General features: G+C 41.4%; 4 protein-coding genes across 14 annotated transcripts; 3 read left to right on the top strand and 1 right to left on the bottom strand.

Moving 5' to 3' along the window:
- The first annotated feature begins 126 nt into the window (after positions 1 to 126).
- On the top strand, positions 127 to 1,137 carry LOC115687570 (uncharacterized). The gene is made up of 2 exons (XM_030613188.2): positions 127 to 440; positions 714 to 1,137. Exons 1-2 carry the CDS (start codon positions 271 to 273, stop codon positions 835 to 837), a joined length of 294 nt encoding a protein of 97 aa, XP_030469048.1. The 5' UTR covers positions 127 to 270; the 3' UTR covers positions 838 to 1,137.
- A 2,585-nt stretch (positions 1,138 to 3,722) lies between these two features.
- LOC115687565 (WEB family protein At5g16730, chloroplastic-like) lies at positions 3,723 to 7,845 on the top strand. Of its 2 annotated transcripts, none has more exons than XM_056302693.1 (4): positions 3,723 to 3,847; positions 3,973 to 4,122; positions 4,483 to 4,687; positions 5,076 to 7,845. In XM_056302693.1, exons 2-4 carry the CDS (start codon positions 4,106 to 4,108, stop codon positions 7,383 to 7,385), a joined length of 2,532 nt encoding a protein of 843 aa, XP_056158668.1. In that variant the 5' UTR covers positions 3,723 to 3,847; positions 3,973 to 4,105; the 3' UTR covers positions 7,386 to 7,845. The 2 variants fall into 2 exon arrangements, with proteins under 2 accessions (XP_056158668.1, XP_056158669.1); XM_056302694.1 differs by having other exon boundaries at positions 3,734 to 3,843.
- A 1,255-nt stretch (positions 7,846 to 9,100) lies between these two features.
- On the bottom strand, positions 9,101 to 15,403 carry LOC115687567 (phosphoenolpyruvate carboxykinase (ATP)-like). 10 transcript variants are annotated; one of them, XM_030613179.2, is made up of 11 exons: positions 15,274 to 15,403; positions 15,028 to 15,077; positions 14,426 to 14,535; positions 14,227 to 14,318; positions 13,030 to 13,235; positions 12,053 to 12,241; positions 11,768 to 11,968; positions 10,049 to 10,199; positions 9,888 to 9,951; positions 9,400 to 9,465; positions 9,101 to 9,327 (listed from the first exon to the last, which is right to left on the bottom strand). In XM_030613179.2, exons 1-11 carry the CDS (start codon positions 15,349 to 15,351, stop codon positions 9,251 to 9,253), a joined length of 1,284 nt encoding a protein of 427 aa, XP_030469039.1. In that variant the 5' UTR covers positions 15,352 to 15,403; the 3' UTR covers positions 9,101 to 9,250. The 10 variants fall into 10 exon arrangements, with proteins under 10 accessions (XP_030469039.1, XP_030469038.1, XP_030469043.1 ...); XM_030613178.2 differs by having other exon boundaries at positions 14,411 to 14,535; positions 15,274 to 15,398; XM_030613183.2 differs by having other exon boundaries at positions 15,014 to 15,077; positions 15,274 to 15,291.
- A 3,210-nt stretch (positions 15,404 to 18,613) lies between these two features.
- Positions 18,614 to 19,388, top strand: LOC115687569 (norbelladine synthase-like). The gene is made up of 2 exons (XM_030613186.2): positions 18,614 to 18,967; positions 19,056 to 19,388. Exons 1-2 carry the CDS (start codon positions 18,784 to 18,786, stop codon positions 19,337 to 19,339), a joined length of 468 nt encoding a protein of 155 aa, XP_030469046.1. The 5' UTR covers positions 18,614 to 18,783; the 3' UTR covers positions 19,340 to 19,388.
- The last annotated feature ends 5,275 nt before the right edge of the window (positions 19,389 to 24,663 follow it).

The following is a 24,663-nucleotide window of genomic DNA, read 5'->3' as shown; positions in this document are numbered from 1 at the left end:
GAGCGGCGAACGACGACATATTGATAACTCGAAAGAATTCGGAGTGTTACTGGACCGACTGACTTCTTATTAACACGATACAATGTGAAAGTGAAAACGAGACATGGATGCGGAGTGTGGGCTTTTTGATAAGAACAGAACAGGGCCCATTCAATAATGGAGTGTTGAACCATGAATCTGAATCATATGATCCACCCCCTTCCCTAACAGTCATCCTCCACAGGACCGACCCCCTTCATCTGGAGTTTGCCCGTCGACTTGGATCGCTCGATGGCGGAGATTTGGAAGCAGGAGACGACGGAGGGAGAGGGGGACGAACAGAAGGTGGCCAAGACGTGCAAGAGGTGCAAGCACAGCTACGCCCCTTCCTCTAACCATTCCTCCGCATGCCGCTTTCACCCTTCCTTCTTCGTCTCCCGTCGCCACGACGACCAACGCAGGTCCCTTCTTCTTCTTCTTTTCCTTTTTGATCCTCCGCTAGCCTAGGGTTCCAATGGGTTCCTACGTAACTGTCGGATGAGATGGAAAATCGTCGCCTTTGTCGGTTTTCTGAAACTGGCGGTGACTACCTAGGAACAAGTTGCGTTGTGGATATTCATGTTTTTGCGACTGGGATTGCAATTGATTCCATGATTATGCGTCTCCCCTGCAAATACGGTAGTTGCTCCAAGCTGGGGGGTTAATAGTTTTCTGCATCCTCTCTGCTGTTGAAGGTACTACGAGTTGGGACCTGATGATCCCCCTTATGCTGCCAAGTTCTACGACTGTTGCGGTGCTGAGGACCCCGAAGCTCCTGGCTGCACGACTAGCACCCACGTCTCTTATGATGATGATTAAGACGACCGATCACATAGGGGCACGGATGGATCTCGCTAAGCATGGTCGGTCCCCAACATATCTCCATCCCCACTTCCCTATTCTGCTCGCACATCGTTGAAGGACTTTTCAGATGCCTGAATATGCTTCATGTCTGTGTACATTCAACATCTACCGAGCTGCAGAGGCCAAAGAAAGTAGCTAGTTGTGCTTCTTTTGATATTCAAAGAATCTCCTTTCCTTTTGTACACACGCGCATACACCCATCTTAATCCTGCAATGGTGTTTTAGCATCAATTTTGAATTTCCCTCCCAGCAAAATCGGCTGTTTTGTTGCCTATTCCACTCTGACCCATCAAGTGGCTCGGGTTGTGAGGAGACAAGGTTGGCTGAAGACATGCATCAATCGCATGTCATCTCCCGTGCTCTAATTTGACGGTGTCGACAAGTGGGACATAATGTCTTCATCTGCCACATGCATACTTGGGCAGCACCATCTATGTAGTGGCTGCAAGAGTGTCCTCAAATGAAAGGCTGTGGGGGGAATGCGCTTGTGGGAGTGAAAGGACCGACGTGATCAAGCGAGCATGGAAACAAATGTCATCTGGGAGAGACGGGGCAGGGGTCTCCCAGTAGGGTTAGGGTTAGGGTTCGTCCATGGTCAAATGACGCACCTCAATTTCTTCGAATGGTTTTGAATCCCTTTTTAGTTGATGTCAGCATGAACTTGTGAGGCAAACATTGAGGACACGGATATCTGTCGGACTGTTTTGTGTTGTGTCTGGCTGATGAATTTTTAAGTGAGATTCCTCACGCCTTTCCTTTTACTTCTTTTATGGAGTTTGGCGCGGCACACTTACGCAGGTTTAAATTTACCGACATTTTAAAAAGCAGGCATCTTTGCCTAAACCGTCTGTTATATTTCAATAACTGGGTCATCAGAAGGCGCAAAATCAACCTCTGAAGTGGACATTGGGGATCCAACAAAACGATGGCTTCGGTATGTACGTGGGATTGTGCAAGAGGGTCAGTTCCTTGTACTGTTGCTTGATGAGGAAATGGCAGCAACTACGAGATGGTCCCTTACCTTTTGCTTTTATAGATTGATGGCGATTATTGGGGTGTTGGGAGAACTGAAGTTACTCTAGATCGTTCTGGTGCTGGCTAGCTCGTATTTAAAGCTAACTGTTATCATCCCTTTGGGCTTACTTGCTTGATGTTAAACCTTCATTTGAGCTGGCGGAGGCTTCGGATCAAAGTAAACATATAAGTTGGTGGAAGTGAAGGTGTGGGTTGCGTGTTTGTTTGCCTGTTAAACAGGGCGTTGGATCTATAGCTGCTGCATCTTCCTGTCCGCGATCAACATAATAGTTTAAAGAATGGACTGATGGTTGCTCCTCGACGTGACTGATTGCCACGAATTCTCCACATGATCGTTTTTAGCCTCTTTTTCTTTTCCTTTTGGAGTGAATCAAGCCTTTGGAAATGGTAAGACACGACCCGACAAGTCTGCAAAACTTCGCCTTCCCAAGAATGGGTTTGGAACGGGACGATTAAAATACAAAATTGTACGAAAGGAAGGAAGAGGCAGCGCATTGAGATCGAGGTTTCAGTTTTCTAGCGTGGAAGTTGGGCACATGGATCTGAAGTGGGACAGCTCGGACCAGTCGGACGAGATTTGCCAAGTATCATTCCACATTAAATAACGACTATATCTACATTCCCATGTTGTCATTATTCTTCTTCCGCTTCTTCTTTTGTACCTGTCATGTCAGGAGACTGATCCCAGTGCGGTGCAGCGGATGTCGAGAAACAAAAGGAATATCTAATTATGAAATGTAAAATTTATCGTTCTTGAAGTAATGTAAATAGAAATGTGCGAAGTTCATTTCTCTACACGTTTTTAAAACGTTTTTTATTGGATGACTTAATGACTTAACTAGGACGGATGTTGTAAGAAGCGCTGGTGGACGGCTTCCCCCATAAAGCAAGATGGAAAAATGTTTCTTTCGAAGACTTACTAGCGGAGGAATGTCGATGAAATGCTGGTAGATTGGTTTTGTAGATTTTTGTAAAGTAAGAACTTTGGTGGCTAATTATGCAAAAAGACAACTTCAAAGGTCAAAAAGTGAAAATTTATTTAGGCAAAGACCGTAGCTACGTCACGGGTCATGTTTTCGTAGAGGAAATTTCCTTCGGTTATATATGTAATTTTTCCATGTTCAGTTTGTCAGCATGCGGGTGATATCTATAATTCGGGATTTACCGACCACAGTTATGTTAGCATTACAGAAATTACGGATGGGAACTATCTTAACATTCTCCGGTGCCCCGAAATGCTGCATCAAAGTTTTGACTGTGGAGGGGGTTAAAGGATTACCACATGAAGAGGGTCGATTTTTCTCTCCTCTTATTATTATTATTATTATTTTTGAGTGTGTCTTTCCCCACTGAGTTAGTCAAGTAATGAAAGAAAATGAGAAGATTGTTGAGGGCAACTGTGGCCATCTCCGAGGAAAACTCTGGGTGAGTTTATAAAAACACACCATTTGTTTTTGAAATAAGGAAATGATGAGTTAGGAAAGAAAAGAGAAAAAGGAGAAAAAGGACGGAAGGGAGTGAGAAAATCATGGGAGGAGAGGAAGACCCGGCATGACTCTTGTCTGCTTTTGCAGAAAAGAAGTGGATAGAGAGAGGGGGTCCTCTCTCTCTTTTTGAGCTCTGCCTATGAGAAACAGGGTCACTGACCTCGCTTTAGTTTTGGGGACATGCATAAGGAAACGAAAGAAAAGGAGGGGCAGTTGCGTCCATTCGAGAAGCTGCGTGAATGACAGAGTATGTTGCCATTCCATGTGATGATGTGTGTATGTATGAGCATCTGTATCTTGGGCTTTGTCGTTGATGGGTCCGCAGACACAACCCGAGATAAGATATTATTTATTATTATGATTAACAAAAAAAGCAGAGGAGAAGAAGAAGAAGAAGAAGTTACAATCAAGCCAACCAATTTTTGGTGTCAAGTCGTTCGTATGTAAATTCTTGCTCTCCCTTTCCTCCTCCTCCTCCTCCATCTGATGCCATGCCCGCTGTAAAAAGAGTCGCTTGCATCTCCTGATCTCTGAACTGCCCTCGTCTCATTTTTAATTGAAACACCAGACAGAAGAAAGACGCGAGCTTTGCAATGTGGGCATTCTAACACTCGGACAAGAGTAGCACCTCCTTTCTTGGTTTTGACAGCAACATCCTCTGCTTACTCTCCCACCATTTCTACCCTTCTCCCTCCTCAGCTATGTCTTCCAAGCCCAAGTAAGTGTCCTCTCTCTTTGATCTATCTCTGTGACTAGATCTGGAATTGTGCTCTCCATATTCCGGCCTCACTTCTTGGCGACTTCCTCTGTTTGCCCTTTGGTTTAGTGATTAGTATGCTGTTCTAGGACTCCCGATTGGATCTGGGTCATGGTTTCCAAATGCCGATCTTGTAAAGTTTGCTTCTTTTCGGTTCTCTTATCTAACGTTTACTTGGGCTGCTTCGTCCAATTGGTGCTTCAAGTTCCCACAGCTGGTTGCAACTAGATCCATACGCTAATACTGTGCTGCATTCTCATTGGCACCTTTAAATTCGTGATGTTGTTCTGTATTTAGTTCTGAAGTTTGAATTTTCGGCAGATCCACTTCGTCGGAAACTCCCCATAGCAAAGCTTCCCCAGCAACTCCAAGAGTTAGCAAATTGGGTCGTGGGTTGACAAAAGCGGAGCCTGATTCATCCACTCCATCCCCCAATCCACGCCTCTCGTTTGATCGCTCCCCGCGCACTGTCACCTCTAAACCCACAGTTGATCGCCGCTCCCCCAAGCTCGTCACTCCACCTGATGTAAGTCAACAAGTCCTTTACTTTGAATGTTCTGTTTAATGTCTACGGATGCCTACTCCTTTACTTCCAAATTCGCAGCACCCTGTACAGTTTCTACAAAGTAGCATTCGGAACTGTTTCAAACTTTTTTCCTATATTTCTCCTCAAAGAGCAGCAAAGACCCATCTGATGATTCTGAATAAATGGCTGCTTCTGGAACAATGTGCAACTACTACTAGTCATGCTGTAAATATTGTAAAATGGCACCGCACATGCCCAAGGTCTACTATTTGGTGCAAATGCTCGAAGTTTGCAATTAAATTGTTCGGAAGACACTGAACATGGCTTAACCATTCATTCTTTAGGACCGAGCTAATATAACAAGCCCTTTTTCTCTATGTGCTTCCAGAAACCGGCCTCAAGGGTATTGAAGACCTCTGAAGTGCAGACACAATTAAATCTTGCTCAAGATGAACTTAAGAAAGCAAAGGAACACGTGGCTTTGATTGAGAAGGAGAAGGCAAAAGCTCTCGAGGAACTCAAGGAAGCACAAAAGGCAGCTGAAGATGCTAATGAAAAGCTTAGGGATGCTTTGGTGGCACAGAAGCGAGCCGAGGAGAGTTCAGAAATTGAAAAGTTCAGGGCTATTGAGTTGGAGCAGTCAGGGATCGAGGCTGCTCAGAAGAAGGAAGAAGAATGGGAGAGAGAGCTTGAAGCTGTGAGAAACCAACATGCCTTGGATGTGGCTGCTCTTCTCTCCACTTCTCAGGAGCTCCAGAGGATTCAACATGAGCTGGCCATGGCTTGTGATGCCAAGAACCAGGCACTGAGCCATGCTGATGATGCAACTAAAATTGCTGAGATACATGTAGAGAAGGTGCAGATTCTCTCGGCCGAGCTGACCAGATTGAAAACTTTGCTTGATTCAAAGCTTGAAACGGAGGCCAGTGAAAACAACAAAATGGTGTCACAGCTCAAGGAAGAAATTAACTCTCTGAAAGAAGAACTTGAGAAGGCGAAAGGCTTCGAGGAGAAGTTGGCGGAAAGAGAAGCTTCTATTGAGCAACTTAATGTTGAGCTAGAAGCTGCAAAGATGGCCGAGTCTTATGCACGCAGTCTAGTGGAAGAATGGAAAATCAAGGTCCAGGACTTGGAGATAAGTGTAGAGGAGGCTAATAAGTTGGAGCGATCAGCATCAGAATCTTTGACTTCTGTGATGAAACAGTTAGAGGGAAGCAATGATCTGCTTCATGATGCTGAATCCGAAGTTGCTGCTCTTAAAGAGAAGGTGGGTTTGCTGGAACTGACGATTGGAAAACAAACGGGAGATCTGCAGGAGTCAGAACATCGCCTTGATGAGGTGAAGCAAGAAAACTCGGAAATGGGAAAAATGATCGAGTCTCTTAGAACTGAGCTTAATACTGTGAAGGAAGAGAAAACTCGAGCTGTGAACAATGAGAAACTTGCAGCTTCTGATGTTAAGAGTCTGTTGGAAGAGAAAACCAAACTCGTCAGTGATTTGAAAATTTCCAAGGAGGAAGAAGAGAAGAGCAAAAAGGCGATGGAAAGTTTAGCTTCAGCCTTGCATGAAGTTTCTGCTGAAGCAAGGGATACGAAAGAGAAGCTTGTGTGCATTCAAATTGAGTATGAAAACTGTGAGTCCCAGATGGAGGATCTTAAATTGGTCTTGAAAGCGACAAATGAGAAATATGAAACTATGCTTGATGATGCAAAACATGAAATGGATATTCTTGCAGCTGCTGTCGAACAATCCAAGAATGACTACGAGAACTCCAAGGCAGAGTGGGAGCAAAAGGAACTTCATCTGGTGGACTGTGTGAAGCAGTCAGAAGAAAAAAAGAACTGCTTGCAAAAAGAGAAAGATAGGCTGTTAAATTTGCTTGAACAGGCTGAAGAAAAAGCTGGTGCTGCAAATCAAGAAGAAGCTCTGCTAAAGGGTAGCCTGAACAAAGCCGAAGCTGAGGTCACTTACTTACAGGAAGCTCTTGGAGAAGCAAAGGCTGAGAGCATGAAATTGAAGGAAAGCTTACTGGACAAAGAAAATGAGTTGCAGGGTCTTCTTCAAGATAATGAGGAGCTTCGGACTAGGGAAGCTGCTTCTCTTGCGAAGGCCGACGAGTTATCTAAGCTTCTTGAAGAAGCTAGGGTGAAACATCACAGCGAGGAAAATGGTGAGCTCTCGGACAGTGAAAAGGATTATGATTTGCTTCCGAAGGTGGTTGAATTCTCTGAGGAGAATGGACATGGGAGAGAAGAAAAGCACATAGTGGAGATTCCACCAAAACATGAAGAATCTAGGGTGGAAAATTCCCCGGAACAGAATAATGTGTCAGAGGATGTGTCTGATCCAATGGTTGTGGCCAAAAGTGAGTGTATGAATGGGAAAACAGAGGATGAGAGCAAGGAAAAAGAAGAAGATTCAGTAGAGGTCGAATACAAGATGTGGGAGAGTTGCAAAATCGAGAAGAAAGAGTTTTCACCAGAGAGAGAACCAGAGCAAGAATCGGTCGAAGAGGAAGCGGACTTGAAGGCTGATGGTGGTGAGAGCTTCGATCAGATAAACGGGACAAACTCATCAGAGAACATTGATGATGATGGAAGTTCACCATCCAAGCAGCAAATTCCCAAGAAAAAGAAACCATTGCTCCGCAAGTTCGGAAGTTTACTCAAAAAGAAGGGTGCAAGCAATCCGAAATAAAGGAAAAAAACTGAATCTGTCCTCACCGGGAGACGGGCAGATCAGATACAGCTATCATCTGGATCTGCTCAATTACATTCTCTTAGTTTCCATTGTCAGGTTAGCTAAGCATCCAAGGGGTGTGTGATTGCAGGTTTTGTCATTTGTTTCCTTTTTGCTTCACTTTGGTTGGGGGAATCGCGTATGTCCTGATTGATTCTAGTCTTCCCTCAAATGTCCTGTTCCTGCTGAAAAAAAAAACACGAGCCTTGCTGGAGTGGTGATCTTCGTATTGAACTTTACTGTGCTTGTCTGCCCTGTCACAAGATGAAATCATTTGTTGTGTTTGTAGAGTCACAGATTGTACTTGCTGTGTGCTTTGCACTGTTCTACATAGGTAAAAGCATGTTAAAATGTCAGAGAGAACTCCAAAGGTTCTATTCATGGTGGTGTATAAAAAATTTTCTTTGTTTGCGTAGAACTTTTGTTGTTTCCAACATTTGGTTCTCTTTTCGTTCGCCGCCCCCGCGCCCCCGCCCCCCCCGAGTCTCTCTTTGTTCACAGGATACAAGAATACCATGAGAATCCTAAATGGTTCGCTGTTCGCTGTTTGTATTCTAGTGTAGCGAGGATTGCCCTTTGAGAAAACAGTGGACCAGAAAAAGCACATTTGAACAGGAGATGAAGTCGTAACGCTCTGGTTTCTGTTTTTTTTTTTCCCGTTCTCGCGATTGCCTTGAGATATTGGTTTCCTGCTGACCATGAGTTGTTACGGGGCAAATTGTTCTTTACCCTAGATGTTCTTTCGCGGGATTCACATAACCTTTTTTGATGAGTTGATGGTAACCCCTGTATTTGCACCATTCATTCAGTGTCCGCGCGAGCGAGTGATTGACAGCTTTAACATGATTTGCGGCTCTCAAGTTCTCTAAGGATGTCATGCATCCTTGTTAGTTTTCCTGCCAATTTGCCTAACCAACTACTTTGCTTAAACAAATGATTATGATTTGCAATTCCTTGAATTTCAAGCGAACATGTTGTTCGGGGGAGGGTCCTACGCTGATCAATCATTTTATCTTCCCATGTGCTCTGCCCACCTCAACAGTACCCTTTGGTACAACTACTCACTGTTTTTCTTCTATTATATCGAACCATCTCACCTTACCCATATCGGCAGATTTGTTGTAAGTAATCTGTCCACACACACGAATCTTCTTTCCCTTTGAAAAGATAAAAGGGAATAATAAAGTGGTTGCAAAAGTTACATGTCAAAGACATGGAGGGGAAGTTGCATGTCAAGCTTCCAAGTGACCTTTGATGCGTTAAAACGGTGGAATCCACAGGGAGATATCCTTGCATCCTCAATAATGTTAAAAGTGAATGAAAAGATTATAGAGTACAAAGTTACTTCTTTACTTGAATAAGATATTGTTCCCTTCCTAACTGCAATATGAATTTACTCCATCAATTATCAAATAAACTCGATGCATATAGCACATGCTTTGACTGGTTAGGGGCGACAAATTTTCCAGTTGCTATTGGTTAGGGGCGACAAATTCCTTTTTTATCTTCTCGATTGTTTATTTTAATTAGTGAAACTGTTTCAGACCTATTTTTCCAATTTGCTGGACTCTTCAGAATTATTTCTTCTTCAAATATGCTCGATAAGGTGGCAATAGAGGTGATGGTAGCAAATGAATGAGAGTACTTTACAAATTGCAATTAACTCGTTAAAAGCAATGGAAGATGCATCAAACTCGCTTGATAGGCCCGAAGGAATGAAACGTGGGCATATATATATGTACACAAATCACGTTTGATGGTACAAAAGCTACAACCACCGACTCAAGAAAACGAAGCTACATTTTGACAGGGCCTTCACTCTCTTAGAAGCGAAATTCTTCGGGTTTCTCCGGAAACTTGGCTGACAAGAAGCTCTGGTATTTTGCTTTCAAATATCCTCCTGCAAAAACTACCAAATAAGTCTCCAGGCCAAATGAACAAGAGTTTGACAGATCAATGACTGCAGGCCTACCTTTAGGCTCAAAGGGTAGAACTTTCTTGGATAGAGTTGATTGCACCAACTTCATGAATTCGTTACCTAGAATTGAGCAGTGTGACTCCAAATAAGCACTCTCCCCATTGGAACAATTGCTTAAGGAGAATTACTGACCATAAAGAGTAAACGAAATGAACCACTCTCTACTTAGGCTAAATAACACATCCACAACTCACTATTTCAAATAACATCCCGTGAAAGGGGTTCGATAATATTTCTGTGTTTTTCCATTGTGGGCATTATTCATTCAGTTAATCACAATCATTATCTACATATCTATCATACAGACTGAATCTACAAATCAACAAGACAAAGAATGGAGAGATAAATGCCTTTCAAAATGGGCAATACTATAGGTTTTTAGACAGTGTACATTTAATTGGACACACACAACAAAGCAGATGTTTCCTTAGTTTAGATATCTTTCGTCAGCCATTTTGAATTATTTCTTGGTTCATCCCTACCTAGTGGAGCCTTCTCTCCTGCACTGACATTAACCAGAAAACATGAGATCTGGTTGTCTTTCAGCTGCAATTAAGAAAAATTGCAATGAAAGTTAAAGTTTGAAATAAATCAGTTATTTGGACACGAGCGAGAGAGAGAGAGAGAGAGAGTACTATATAACCTTGGCTAGAAGAGCCTTTGCAAGTTCTAATGGATTGACAGATGAACCTTTGCTGAAGACAGGTGTAAAAGTCCCATTTTGATAGCCAGCTAAGAAATGATAAGCTGCTTGCTCAGGGGTCAGCTTGGACGAAGGAGGGAGAGTGCCAGTACTGGGAAGCAAAGTAAAACCAATGCCAACACATTTAGGCACATCAACGGTAGAGAAATCAAAATGCGGCGGAGGTAAAAATAAATGCATGCAACACACATGGATCTTCTACATATAAAAGTTGGAAAAGCAAGAGCGGGGGTCAAGAGGCATATGCTGTGAAGTTCAACATTGACCTTTCAGAAAGTTGACCATCATGTTGCTCTTGTTGCATATTTAGCAACATGGCCTAATGTGGTGTGAGAATATATTTCAACAAACTTTCACCTTTGATGGTTCAAACATAATTAGGCACCAACGAGAGCAACATGATGGTCAACTACATAAGATAAATCATCTCTCACCCTCAGAACAAGAGCAGGAACCAGCGGCTGACCTAGAATATTGCCCGGGGGCTTGCCAAATTACATTGTACTGATTTAGCTTCATAGGTAAGAAAACAAAAAGAGAAAATTGAGTGTCTTGGGAAAGTTATCTATACATCACTGATACAACCCTCACATTTTTGGGTGTTTTGATAACAGATCCATTCACAGTAGGAACTCGTCCTACATGACAACTTCAAAGGATACCCTGTCACCTAATTCTCGCAGACCCAATGTAAGCACTAATTTCCACACCAAAAGTAAGTATCAAGAATCATTTATTGAAACACTTTAATTAAAAGATGAGGAATATATAGACAGTTTCCAATTGGCATGATATAGCAGTCCAACACTTCAGATTACATTCACATTCATGTATCACATTTGATTTTGTAAATTGATACAGATGGCTTGAAATTTTATATAATGAAAACATGACCATTTAAGTCGACACTCACGATCAACTAATGACCACGGAATTTCTTGTAATTCCAAGATATCACATGTTAAGAAGATTAGTTGGGCATTTGAAATGGTCAATGAAGGCCTATGCTAGAAGATCATAAAAGAAAGTTTTCATTAAGTACTAAAATAAAAGAGTATGCATTTTTTAATAATTGATATAAGGATTAGATGGAACAATCATGTAACGATAACTGTAAGGAATAATCCGATAGAAAAGGAAAAGGAAAAAAGGAATAGAAAACAACTAATTAAGGAACTATAACATGTACACGGTTAACTAGGTAGAAAATTTAAGAGGAAAAAAGCCACAACGCATAGCTTTTGGGCATCATGAACACAAAGAAATGATTTCATGGAAAGATACTTTCTCAGAGGGCTCTTTGTTTTCAGTCATTCATCAGGTGCATTCTCAATTTTGAAAAAGAAGAATGCAGAAAAGACAAGGTAATTTGCTGGCAACAAACAATCAACTGTGTACCGGAGGCCATCCTAAGCTTCCCCCGCCCCCGGTCCGCCACAGGCAGATTTTTGCGGATCACTCACAAACTACCAATCAATTTGGATGAACAATAAATTGATGCTAGACTGATCAAATTTAATTTTCCAAAGAGATATTATAAATATTGCCTCCAGAAAGTGGAGCGGTGGCGAAAAGCATTATGTAACTATCCTAGTCTTATGCAGGTTTCTGTCCCCAAAAAAAAACCTATCTTAGTCTTATGCAGGTGACTTGTCTTACCTGTCAGACGATGCCAGGACAATGGCATCTGGTATCTTGTATACATTAGGGCCATCAGAATATCCAGTTGGAAAGAGTAGTGCAGTGCCTTCAGAAGAGACAATTAGGCCAGCATCTGCAGACTCTAACTGGTCTTTGCAGCTCACGATAGGAGCCTCAGGGGCAAATAGGAGAACCACATTATACCCATGCACTAGAAGCCTGCAATTCATGGACTTCAGATGCAAATCATACAGCAGAACGAACATCAATCATGTAAGCTCTACAGTAAATGAAAATCTTTACCTTGCTGATAGAGGAAGGCCTCCCCTTGCACATATGATAGGTTCAGATACAGCAGTTAATGCCTCCTTAACTCCAACTATATCTGCAAAGGCTTTACCAGTTAGAACAACGGATGACCTCTCAACATCAGCTGCTATAAATCCATCATGGCCTTTAGGATCAAGACTGATATTGGAGCCCACACTCAAACTGCAGGGTCAGAGGGATCATTATTAGAACTCACAAAGTGCATAAAAAGCTGATTTAGGTTTTAGAGATGCAATTGAAGGAAAATAAAATGTACAGCCTTACCAAAAAAAAAATAAAATGTACAGTAGTTCATTTTAAATATTTACAGTAGTTTACTATTTACGAAACAAGTTCCCTTTAAGTTCCCCAGAAAGGCTCTAGCACAGAAGCTACACCAATAGGGAAACCTAATAAAGATTTGCATAATAAAAATTTGCATACTTACACTATGAACTAAGGTAGAAAGAACATATTTGGGACTCCTAGTTATCGGTTATTCTGGACTCTTAGAGCCCCCTTAGAATAGCTTGATGCTTTTAATTGTAATTTCAACATTTTCAACTTATGTTCTGTCTAGAAGCTAAATGTCTCTTTTACATGAACCGATGCATTTTGCTGATGGTCAACCAGCCTTTTGGGCCAAGAACATGTCAAAAGGAATCTAGGAGTGGAAAGTTAATTCTGATATCTTAAGAAGATAATTTTAATTGATTGACCCTAAATTTCATCCATGAATCTATTAAACATATAACCATATGAACCTTAGACTATCCAATGCTGATTGGCTATAGTTTATAACAAATAGAACTACTTTTCATCATCAGTAGAAGAGGAGAAAATTCCAACACCATTGATGCCTGTCACTTAAATACAAACGTGAGGAAGATCCAAATGCTACTAAATGACCAAACTCTTAATTCTTTTAGCAATTCAAAACTATAGAGAAATAAACTTCAAATTGTGCATACCTTATGGACATGGCAACATAAATTGTCAAAGGACAAGAATCATGGGAAACTGCACGTACGGGAGTCTTCCATAGGACACTGGATAAAGATAGTATAGCAGAGGGACTATCACTTATGACACGGACTTTTGCATCGCATTTGGGCGAGGAACCAATAGCCCCATCATAGACATAAATGTTGGAGATTGATGAGATGTGAGAACAGATCTGATGACATCAATACAATTAAGTGTTAGACCACAAAAACAAATAATCACATGATGTGAAATTTTGCGGCATTCATATTAATCCAAAAAAATTAAACAAATGGCCCATTCATGATCTCACATTTGAACGAATATGAAGTAACTGCTACTCCAACCAACAAACGATGCTGGATGAAGCCAATTGAACAATAAAAGACCCAAATGCCGGACAAGAAAATCGGATCAAAGCTGCTGCATACAAATCTTTTTCCAAAAAAAAAAAGGGAATTAAAGGGTAGACCATGCTGTACAGACAAGGAGGTAGGTAATGAAACTCCAACAGAAAAAGAAACTCTTCTAAGATTACAAAGGTTTGTGCCTTCAGGCGGAGGAGGAATGGACATGGCTTGGGTTAGACAAATCGGTGACATCTATGCAATATAAAGAGGTGGCAGATGATGGCTCCTTTTTTAAAAAGCTCCAATGAGCTAAAAGGACAGAATAATTAAAAAATTCTTAAGATTTCTAAGCTACAAAGTCTCGCAAAAGTTCGGTGGTAAGAACAACATTTGCCTGAAAATGAGTAGAAAAAGACTACATTCACTTCTTTACTTGTAGATCTGAAAATACAGTCCAAAAATTGCTCCATCTACAGAAAAAAATTTTGTTTGAAAAAATAGAATCCCTAAAGTTGGCACTCCTGTGGCTACATTTCATCCACCAATACAGCCCCTTTCCTGAAGTGGAGCAACCAATCACGATTTTGCAAAATGAGTCACTTGCTTCCTACTCATTATGCTGTTGGTCCTTGCCATAATACTGTTCATATAAAACTCCAATTCAGCATTCTGAATGAAAAAACAGCAAAAGATATGAATTGACATCACAAGAACAGGTCTCGACATAACAACCACATAATTGGACTACAAAGCAAAGTCAGAGAGAGAGAAGCAGAGGGGGACAGAAAGGGAGGGATCATCAAGACAAAACCCAAGAGCTAAAATCTTACGTGCCTGCTTCAAAAGCTTACTAGACTGAGCCTTCGAAAACTCTGAAGCTCCTCCGCTCGTTCCTCTTACAAGAACTGGAAGGCCAGATAAGGACTCTTCATGGAGATAAGAGAAAATATGAGGATGAAAACATATGAGGTGAGAAAAGAGAGAAATGGTACTGATGCAAAAGATGCAACCGCTTTACCCACAACTGTTGCACCTTTCTGATGCAGCTCAGAAACCATCGAATTATGAAAAGCTTTATCCTTCACAATTACACCTTTTCCAGCCAAAGCCCAATTAAGACCATAAGAGAATCCCCGGCCGTCCCTTCAAAAAAGAAGGAAGTTGATACATCAGGACACGAACTCCGACGCTAAAGAATGGCAGCGGCAAGGTTCTTCATCTTGTATTTGTAATGCCATGGATATCCAAGGAAACCAATTACTAGATCTTCATGTTAGCCAAAAGGATGATGCATTAGACAATAAAATAACACAATCTCGACAACAACCTATGAACTAAAAGTCCATCAATCGTGGATTTATTACACTAGGATTGGGGATGGAAATTGTGCTCACGACAAATCTCCAGCCTAGAGTCACAAACTTCGCCGCAGCAACAGTGAAGCAGGGGAAGAGAACAATTGGTAAAGTCAGCAAAGAAGATATTAGAATCTAGTATGTTAAACACCCCGCTAGCAGACGGCAAAATCCTGGAGGGAGACGATAGGTACACAATCTGACACATCAGCAGAACAACTCCTACACCGTCTCTCCATTGGAGAGACTCATTCAGGGATGATCACCTGGGAGACGTAACTGTTTCATCTTATCTTGCTGAAGCGGGACCGAGGGGGCGGATCCAGCATTCTGCACAACACAACACAACACAAACGAACATGGGATAAGACACAGAAGATGCTGGACCGCAGTATGCATCCTACGAACAACAATCTGCCCACGTCGAAGAACGATTACAGCTATTCTAATTCTTCGATCGCATACGAGGGCAGCGAGCTAGAAAACAAAGCGAAGCAATTGAAAGTTGAAAGTTGAAGTTTCGTACGCGACGAGAGGAGAGGAGAGCGGAGGAGCTGGGAAAGCATCGCCCCGACCTCCACACCTCAACCAACCTCCTTCTCATCTTCCCTCTGCTCCTCCTTCACACGGTCACACTGCAGTCCGCGCAAATGAAGAAGAAGAAGAAGGAGGCGGCATCGAGGCAGACTCTTCGACGCTATGCTGGGGAAAAGTGTTAAAAAAGAAGAAGCTTGTTATAAATTTATTACATTTTTTCTTATTTAGTCATAAATATTTTAATTATATCAATTAAGTCTTAAATCTTAATCGATGAAATAGAACATCCAACCTTAACCTAGACAATTTAATATTTTCTTTTCATTTTTCTTTTTTTTTTCTTCTCTTTTTCTCCTTCAATTTTTTCTTTTTTCGTTTTTCCTTTTTTCCTCCGCCGACTAAGGTCGTCGGCCTTAGGCGAGGATTGATCTTGAGACCTTAGGCAAGGATTGATCTTGAGCAAGGGACACCCACGCCTAGCCTAGCGAGGACAACCCTTGCCCTCTCCCGAACTAGCAAAGAGCCGCCCTCGTCCGCCGGCCATCAACGAGGCTCGGCGATGACCGACGAAGGGAAAAATGGAAAAAGAAAATAGAAAACAAAAAAATAAATGAAGATAAAAAGATAAAAAAGAGAAAAAGGAAAAACTAAGGAAGGAAAAGAGAAGGATAGAAAAAAAGAAACAAAATAAAAAAAATTATTAAAAATTATTCACGTCGATACCGGCCATATCACGTAGGATGGTCGGCGTCCCTATAAAAAAATAGTAGGATGAACTCAATTGGCAAAACATGAAAAGGTTTATAACTCAATTGATACAGTTAAAAGGTTTAAAACTGAATTGGCAAAAATGCAATATGTTTAGGACTTTTCGGACAATTTTCCCTATTGTATCGTATTTCACGTTTCGATTCACTTTAGGCCAGGCCAGCTTCCCTGGGCCATCAAAATTAACTAAATCCATTCACCACCACTATAATTAGGCTAATTTATTCCGCGAAAAATGAATATTTTAAAAAGTAATTTTCTAATGATTATGGCTAGTATCGCTTGAAAAATGTTTTCATGATTGACAACAGTTTATGTCTAAATATTTTCGTGTATGATGAAAATATTTTTCGTTCATTCAATTTTATAAACGATATAAATGATCATTTTTAGGAGAATGTTTCACAGAACATTCTCCTAAAAATAACTCCAAATAATTAGACAATAACAAATATTTTCATTATTGATAATAATTTATGTTTAAATATCTTCATTGACGATGAAAATATTTTTTGCTCGTTTATTTTTGTAAGCGATACAAGCGATCATTTTTAGATGAATATTTTTCAAATAATTCATTATCGATGCATTTGTTTCTGGAAAAACTTCGTGATAAAGGAAAACACTTTCCGGGTTATAATAATCCTGAAAAACGTTTTCCTCTTTCAAGGTGGGGAATTTATTTTATTAATTTTAAGCATGTATATTTTCTTTAATCTTAAATGATTTTCAATGTCTAACTCTGGAAGAAGGTTTCATGGACGTGGTAGGTTTTATATGTATGCCAGGGAAGTGCAAGCACCAAATCGAGTAAGAGAATTTATAGTAGAGCCGATTGATATAGCAAGGGATCCGATGAAGACGGTGTTGATGAAGGGAAGTCGCGAAAAAATATTAGGTAGATAATATTGATACGTAGGTTGTAGAATACTCCATTCAGTGCTCGCCCCGTTTACATGTGAGGCTCACTGGTCAGTTTCTTGTCTCTTTCGTCTGCGCTTCACTCCTACTACTCTCTTCTCCAACAAGGCAACGACGTCCTCAATGCCTCCAGCGACGTAGGAAACCGGGCCTCCGTTCTTCCGCCGTCGACCTCTCAAATGCTCCCCATTTGCGCCACCTCCTTCGTCCCTGCTATAACCAATGTTGTCGTCTCCGGCCCGTCAAGGACCCTCTCTCTTTCCTCTACAATGTCGTCCTTCAACACCTCCCCTCCTCGCAACTCATATGCTCTTGAGCACAGGCTCTCGCCTGCCAACCCTCCTACTCTCAACTCCATTGTCATCCCTGGCGGCTCTCCCTCTAACTTCAACCTTGACGATTGCCCTCTCCTCGAGGCCGACCTCTTCTCCTCCGATGCCCTTGCCATGCACGGCGTCACCCCTGGATCCTCGATTTCTCAGTCTCGGCTTGAGGAAATTATTGGCCAGCATTCATTTTTTCCACTAATTTTTGTTGTTCTTTTTCTGAGTTCTGCTCGAGGACGAGGGAGAGGCGGTCCGGGAAGAAATACACTCCCCTCACCTTTTTATTTCAACTTCCTGGACTGCCTCTCCCTTTTAATTCCACAACCATTTGAAATCCCCAAAAATATCATACTTTTCTCACCAATTCAGAATCGGAACAAGCAAAACCCTAAAAGGAAGAAATTCAAGACGGCCCCTCTTTTAACTCCGCAAGGAAAATAAAAATAAAACAAATCCAATTCACCGTCGGCCAAGGCCGACGTGAGGTCGCAGTGGCTGATGGTGGGGGCTTCGTGGCCATGGCTATTGACACTGGCAGTGATCGAAAAGAAAAACGATTATGAAAGGGACAAGAGAGAGACAAGAGATTGACCATTGAGCCCCCACCTGGACGAGCGGCGAGCTCTGAATGAAGTATCTTATCGCCTACATGGTAAAACTGGTCTACCTAATTTTTTCTCGAGAAGTCTCCATTCTAGTTGAGATAAAGGGATTGAAGCAAGAGCTTCCACGAGCTAATAAGGAGACGAAAATGTATAGGTGGATGTCGTGCTTTCTTGTTCTTAGTTATGCATTCGATATGCAATTGGCCTTTGGTAGGAAGACTTTAAGTTTGTCTTAATGTCTTTGGATCTTTTGAATTTCAATGAGCATTTTTGTTACGTTTAGGAGGGCGTCGATGGCTGAATAATCACATCTAATAAATCGAGTAAGATTAAGAGACTCGATTATTCTTTTTCTTAATGTTTTAAGACTAAATTGGTTCGATTAAAAAATTTAGGTTTTGCTTGAATTCCGGAATATACGTTTAGTACCGACCATGCAACTTTCCCTAAACACGTTTTCAAGTTTTAGTTTCTTATGTTACACGTGGAGTGCCACATATAATCGAAGTCTTTCTTGGAGGAATCGAGGCGACGGGCTACCGTGGCCAGAGCCAAAGGAGGCATCGTCGTGTTACAAGAAAGACCAGAACCGCATATATGCCCTCACGTATACGACAAGCGGAAACGACAATACGATTCTTTACAAGGTCTTCTACGTAGATGCAAAAGCAACGGGTTCCTTCCTTCGGCCTTGAGAGTGAATTTCAGAAAACAAGACAAGGGAACGACTTCTCCGACTGTTCTATATATACATGTGCCACCCCCACCCACACATCTCATCCATCCATCCTCCTCCACAGACGTATAAACACACATCGGTTATAGAGAGAGAGAGAGAGAGAGAGAGAGAGAGAGAGAGAGAGAGAGAGAGAGAGAGAGATGTTTGGGCAGGTGTCGCACGAGACTGAAGTGAAGGTGGGAGCAGGCAAAGTATGGGAGCTGTATGGCTCCATCAAGCTGGCCCTGCTGGCCAAGGAGGCCCTCTCTCACACCATCCTCCAACTCGACATCGAGGAAGGTGATGGCGCCCTCGGCACCATCATCAAGCTCACTTTGGCCGGAGGTATGTGATATTGTGCGTGTCTGTCCGAGTGACGCAATGATCAACAACTGCACACGTCCATGACCCCATCTTTCCTTTGTTGCGACAGGTTTCTGCTATAAGGAGAAGTTCACCAAGGTGGACCACGAAAGCCGTGTGAAAGAAACCGAGGCGGTCGAAGGCGGGTTCCTGGACATGGGACTTACACTGTATCGAGTGCGCTTCGAAGTGATCGGCAAGGACAATGAGGAGTCGTGCATGATCAAGTCCACCGTGGAGTATGAAGTCGTCGACGGGGCATCCTTTGACGTCTCCCTCATCTCGGTGAAGCTGTTTGCGGATCTCGCAGAAGCTGCCAAGAAGCAACTCACCACCCCGACCGGCACCAACTGAGCATCCACAACAAAAACCTTATCTATTCGGTGGTTGGTTGAACCGAAAATATCATAAATAAATAACTCCGTGCTAGACATGTCAAAATGGATCATAAACTCATAAATCCATTTCTTAACCCATATATTAATAAATTGATCATAAATGGGTTAGTTTTATTTAGTAAATGGGTCATAAATGGGTATAAGTCTTATATTGGTGTTAAATTGGTCATAAATGAGTTTACAACTGATTTAAATTCAACGCATCTCTCTTACCCTCACTCAATCTTGCACTCACTCACTCCGCACTCTCATTTTGGCTTGGGTATGAATTTTCCTATATTTAATTAAATATGGAAGTGTTTTAGCAATATGGATCTGATCGGATATGGGTTGGGTATGGATCGGGTTGGGAATAGATCATAAAAATTGCATTGCGCATAAATGGGTCATAAACGGATTAATTGGTCAATTTGGGTCGAACCATTTATGACCCGACCCAAACCCGACCCGATCCACCCCGTGCTGCCTTACTCTTTCCGTGTATAACGTGAGTGTTGTTCCCCAAGTGATTTTCAACTAAGCGTAAAAGCTGTATTTGATTACCAAGTTGTACATTGGCTTCTGCATCATGGTCTGCCCCAGTAAGATGTGCTTTGCAAAACTGTAACCGGGAAATGGAAAACGAGATAGACCCGACCCGGCCTGCTCTGCAGAGCTGAGGAGGGTGCAGTCACAGCGAGTGGGACAAGCGATGGAAACTTGACCTAGTTTTCAACGAGTCCGTATGGGAGAAGCCGGACGGGCGGTTTTGTCGTTCAACTTAATGCATGTGAACACGGACGATGGTGGGGTTTTGTCGTTTAACCCAAGAACTAGTTGGGACCACTCGTCAGGAATATTCCGCAGAGCCCGGCTAAGATAACGGTACGGTCATTTTTAGAGATAACGGTAGATTCTGGATCACAAGTTCTCCTCGGCAAGTAAATCTGCAACCGGCAAGTTCATGTAGGTGCGGAGTTTGACCATTGAGAAATAGATTTAGCAGATATTCTTATTCAGGAAAGGAGCAAAGAAACCACCCAGAAATTATTGGTAAGAAAAAATGAAACAGTAATGTTTTTTACTGTATTTGATCACAAAACAGTGTATAGGACTTGATAAAATAAGTCATCATAAATGATGTGAGAAATTGTAATAATCCATTTTTGATTTGGTGAAACATCGGATATCATGTCGGGTGTAGTTATACAAAATAAAAATAAAAATAAAATAATCATAGTATAAATTAATAACACCGAAATAAGAAAAAATAACAAACTGAGAGAGAGAATTATGAGTGGCTGACCACAGCGAGCTACAGCTATCGCAGTAGTTAGCTCGATGGATAGGTGGCAACCACCACGGTTGTGGTCGCATTTGTTGCGATGATCGCCTTAGGTATAATCTTGATTTGCTTAAAAATATGTATATAAGGTACATTATAATAATATATTTAAGTGATATCACTACAAAAAAACACGAAATTTGCGACGGATTGTATTTTCCGTCGCAAATTTGAGACAGAAAATACAATCCGTCGCAAATTTGCGACGGAAAAACGTTCGTCGCAAATTTCCGACGGAAAATAAAACCGTCGCAAAATCCGTCGCAAATTTGCGACGGCATTGTAAATCCGTCGCAAATTTGTGACGAAAACTGCGTCCGTCGCAAATTCGTAGTTTATCAGCCCGTGATATTCCAACCCTATCTCTCTCTCTCGCTCTCTCTCGTTTTTCTCCCTCGTTCGTTTGTCTGAAATCAGCAAAATCCGCGCATGCACATATTAATCTCGGTGAAGCTTTTGTACCGGTAAGTGTCATAGCTAGTTTCGTGACTATTCGTCGTTGCATTGTAATTTCCGTTTTTTTAATATATGTTTATGTTTGTTTTTTTTTTGTATCTGCATCACCGGTTTAACGACCGGCGACCGGCGACACCTCGCCGGCCTTTGGATGTGGCCGAACGGCCACGCCGTTTTGCGACGGAAATAGTTTCCGACGCAAATTTGCGACGAATAAATGAAAATTCTATTGCAAATTTGCGACGGATACTATGTGCTGTCGCAAATTTGCGACGGATACCTGATTCCGTCGCAAATTTGCGACGAATAAATGAAAATTCCTTCGCAAATTTGCGACGGAACGTAGTATCCGTCGCAAATTTGCGACGGCACGTAGTATCCGTCGCAAATTTGCGATGGAATTTTCATTTATTCGTCGCAAATTTCCGACGAATAAATGAAAATTCCGTCGCAAAATTTGCGACGGAGTTGAGTATCCGTCGCAAATTTGCGACGGATACATTCCGTTTCCATCGCACATTAAAAATTATTAAAAAATGATTCTTAAGTGATTATTCTTTTTTGGGTATATGCCTAATTGAAGGTCTCGCAATTCAAGTGGACGTTGCAATTCTCATCAAATTGATCACTTTTTCCTACAAATATTTCAGTCAAATAGCACCTGGTAAGTCTTCTTTACATTGTAGTTTTTTCTATTTTTGCAATTTGATATTAATTGTTGCGTGAATAACAAAAATTATAATTTCCAAAATTTTATGGTTTTAATTAAGAACAATAGATATGATATTTTAAATATTTTACCAGAATTTTTTATTTTAATACAGACACAATGCAAAGAGAAAGGGCTTGGATGTATAATAAGAACTTACCTGGACGTCAAGGATTGACAGATGAGTTTCGTACTGGGTTGGAACTATTTTTAGACTTTGCTAGTAGTAAATATGAGTTTATGGATGGAAATAAGTTAAGGTGTCCGTGTAAAAAGTGCGGTAATGGTAAATTTCTTGTGTGTGATCAAGTTAGAGAACACCTTATTAGATTTGGGTTTACTCCGAACTATTATAATTGGACTTCCCATTGTGAACCATTTATATCTGATGAAGGATATGGAAGAAGTGACCAATTTTCAGTTAGGGAAGAATGTGGCTATTATGAGCAATTGAACCCATACGAGAGGATGGTGATTGATGCAGCTAGTTATAATTTTGTCACAGAAGCAAATCATGCAAGTACTAGTTTTACTCCTACACGTGAACAAGTGGGTACTAGTCATGCTTCATAATTGGAAGATATAGGAGTAACGGGTTTTGAGGAGAATGTGTATAATGAAACTTTTCAATCTAATCGGTTAAGGATGTCTTGAAAGCGACGAGATGAACCTCTATGGACAGGTTTGTGAGGACCACACTAAGTTATCGGTGACACCCGACTATTAAATATCAAGGCGAGCATAATGTGTGCATGGATTGCTTCAACTCTTTTGTTGAAGTAATGCGGGAATCATTGCCTCGTGATAACAACATGCCAAGTGATTTTTATGATATGAAAAGGCTAGTGGATAACTTAGGTCTTCCGGTTGTAAGGATTGATGTATGTAGTAAGGGTTGTATGATATATTGGAGAGATGATGAAAATGCAGAATCTTGCAAATTCTGTAGCCAACCTAGGTACAAGATTAACAGGAGGCCGGGTCGTAATCGAAGCGTAAACCATGCAAGCAAATGTTTTATCCGCCCTTAATCCCCAGTTTGCAAAGGCTTTATGCGTCTAAAGCCATCGCTGAACACATGACTTGGCATGCAAATCATGAAACGAGAAGAGGGTCTAATGTGTCATCCTTCAGATGCAGAGGTATGGCAACATTTTGATATAACATACCCTGAGTTTGTAATGGAGCCTCGGAACATCAGGTTAGGTCTCTGTGCCGATGGATTTGCTCCATTTGGGAGAACAGGAAAAAGTTATTCATGCTGGCCAGTTATCTTAACGCCGTACAATCTTCCACCTGGTATGTGCATGAAGACACCTTATATGTTTTTGACATTGATCGTGACAGGGCCGCAAAATCCGAAAAAGTTGATAGATGTTTATATGCAACCATTGATTGAGGAGTTACAACGGCTATGGGTTGAAGGTGTCCCTACGTATGACGTTTCTACCGATCAAACATTTGTTATGAAGGCTGCCCTTCTTTGGACGATAAATGACTTTCCAACTTACGGAATGTTATCTGGATGGAGTACAGTTGGGATCTTAGGATGTCCGATATGTTTGGAGAGGACAAAGTCATTTAGATTAAAACATGGAAAGAAGCCTAGCTATTTTGACTGTCACAGACAATTTTTACCGCCAAGTCATCCTTTCGAAGGAATAAGAAAGAGTTCGGCAAGAATAGGATCGAAAGAACGCGTCCACCATTGAGGTTGACCGGCGATCAAATTTGGGAGCGTGTGCGGGACTTTCCAACTGTTGTTGAAAACCCGCACGGCACGACTTTTGAGTACGGAAGTACACATAAGTGGACAAAACACAGTATATTTTGGGATCTACCATATTGGAAGGCCCATCTTATTCATCATAATCTTGACGTCATGCACATAGAAAAGAATGTTTTCGACAATGTCATAAATACTATGATGGATGTCGCCGGAAAAAACAAAAGACAACTTGAACGCAAGAAAAGATATGAGAGATATTTGCGATCGGCCAATACTAGCTGTGGATGCAAGCAGCAGGGGACCAAAACCGAAAGCAGTTTATACATTGGATAAGGAGCAGAGGCGAGTTGTTTGTCAATGGTTGAAATCTGTGCGGTTTCCTGATGGATATGCTTTGAACCTCGGGAGATGTGTTGATTTGAAGGAATGCAAGTTGACAGGTTTGAAGAGTCATGATTGTCACATCCTGATGGAAAGACTAATTCCAATAGCTTTGAAGGAAGTTTTACCGAACTTTGTATGGGGCGCCATTACAGAATTAAGCAATTTCCTCCATGATATTTGCTCGACAGTGTTAAAAGTATCGCACATGGAAAAACTAGAGAGAGATATTCCAATTATTCTTTGCAACTTAGAAATGATATTTCCTCCAGCGTTTTTTGATTCGATGGAGCATCTCTTAGTTTACTTGCCTTATGAGGCCAAAGTTGCAGGTCCCGTCTAATTTCGATGGATGTATCCATTTGAGAGGTAATGTTTTCTTTAAAATACAGTTCAAATGAGTTTATCATATAATATGTCCCGATAAGCTTCTTTCTATTTCAACTAGATTCTTATATCATTTGAAGAAAAAAGTGAAGAATAAGGCACATGTTGAAGCTTCAATTTGTAATGCATATATTGTGGAAGAAGTGACGACATTTGCATCATACTATTTTGAGCCGCACGTTCAATGCAAGAGGCGGAGAGCAGGCAGAAATGATGAGGGCCCCATTGATCCCAATTGCACAGCATTCTCTATTTTCAATTATCTGGGTCGACCAAGCGGCGCATGTCAGTTTC

Source organism: Syzygium oleosum, unplaced genomic scaffold (genome assembly GCF_021117445.2).
Source record: "Syzygium oleosum isolate NSW1041296 unplaced genomic scaffold, Sole_v2.1 Sole_v2.25, whole genome shotgun sequence".
Lineage (NCBI taxonomy): Eukaryota > Viridiplantae > Streptophyta > Magnoliopsida > Myrtales > Myrtaceae > Syzygium > Syzygium oleosum.
Note: the sequence above shows the minus strand (reverse complement) of the source record. Positions and strands in the feature narration are given on the sequence as shown.

Bases quoted from the DNA above. Each gene is read 5' to 3' on its own strand.
- LOC115687570 (XM_030613188.2), top strand. From the start codon at position 271: ATGGCGGAGATTTGGAAGCAGGAGACGACGGAGGGAGAGGGGGACGAA. The intron at 441-713 runs GTCCCTTCTTCT...CTGCTGTTGAAG, and splicing joins CGCCACGACGACCAACGCAG to GTACTACGAGTTGGGACCTG.
- LOC115687565 (XM_056302693.1), top strand. The intron at 4,688-5,075 runs GTAAGTCAACAA...ATGTGCTTCCAG, and splicing joins AGCTCGTCACTCCACCTGAT to AAACCGGCCTCAAGGGTATT.
- LOC115687567 (XM_030613178.2), bottom strand. From the start codon at position 15,351: ATGAGAAGGAGGTTGGTTGAGGTGTGGAGGTCGGGGCGATGCTTTCCC. The intron at 11,969-12,052 runs GTAAAGATTTTC...CATGAATTGCAG, and splicing joins GGCCTTCCTCTATCAGCAAG to GCTTCTAGTGCATGGGTATA. The intron at 10,200-11,767 runs GTAAGACAAGTC...TTTGCTTCCCAG, and splicing joins GTCCTGGCATCGTCTGACAG to TACTGGCACTCTCCCTCCTT.
- LOC115687569 (XM_030613186.2), top strand. From the start codon at position 18,784: ATGTTTGGGCAGGTGTCGCACGAGACTGAAGTGAAGGTGGGAGCAGGC. The intron at 18,968-19,055 runs GTATGTGATATT...TTGTTGCGACAG, and splicing joins CAAGCTCACTTTGGCCGGAG to GTTTCTGCTATAAGGAGAAG.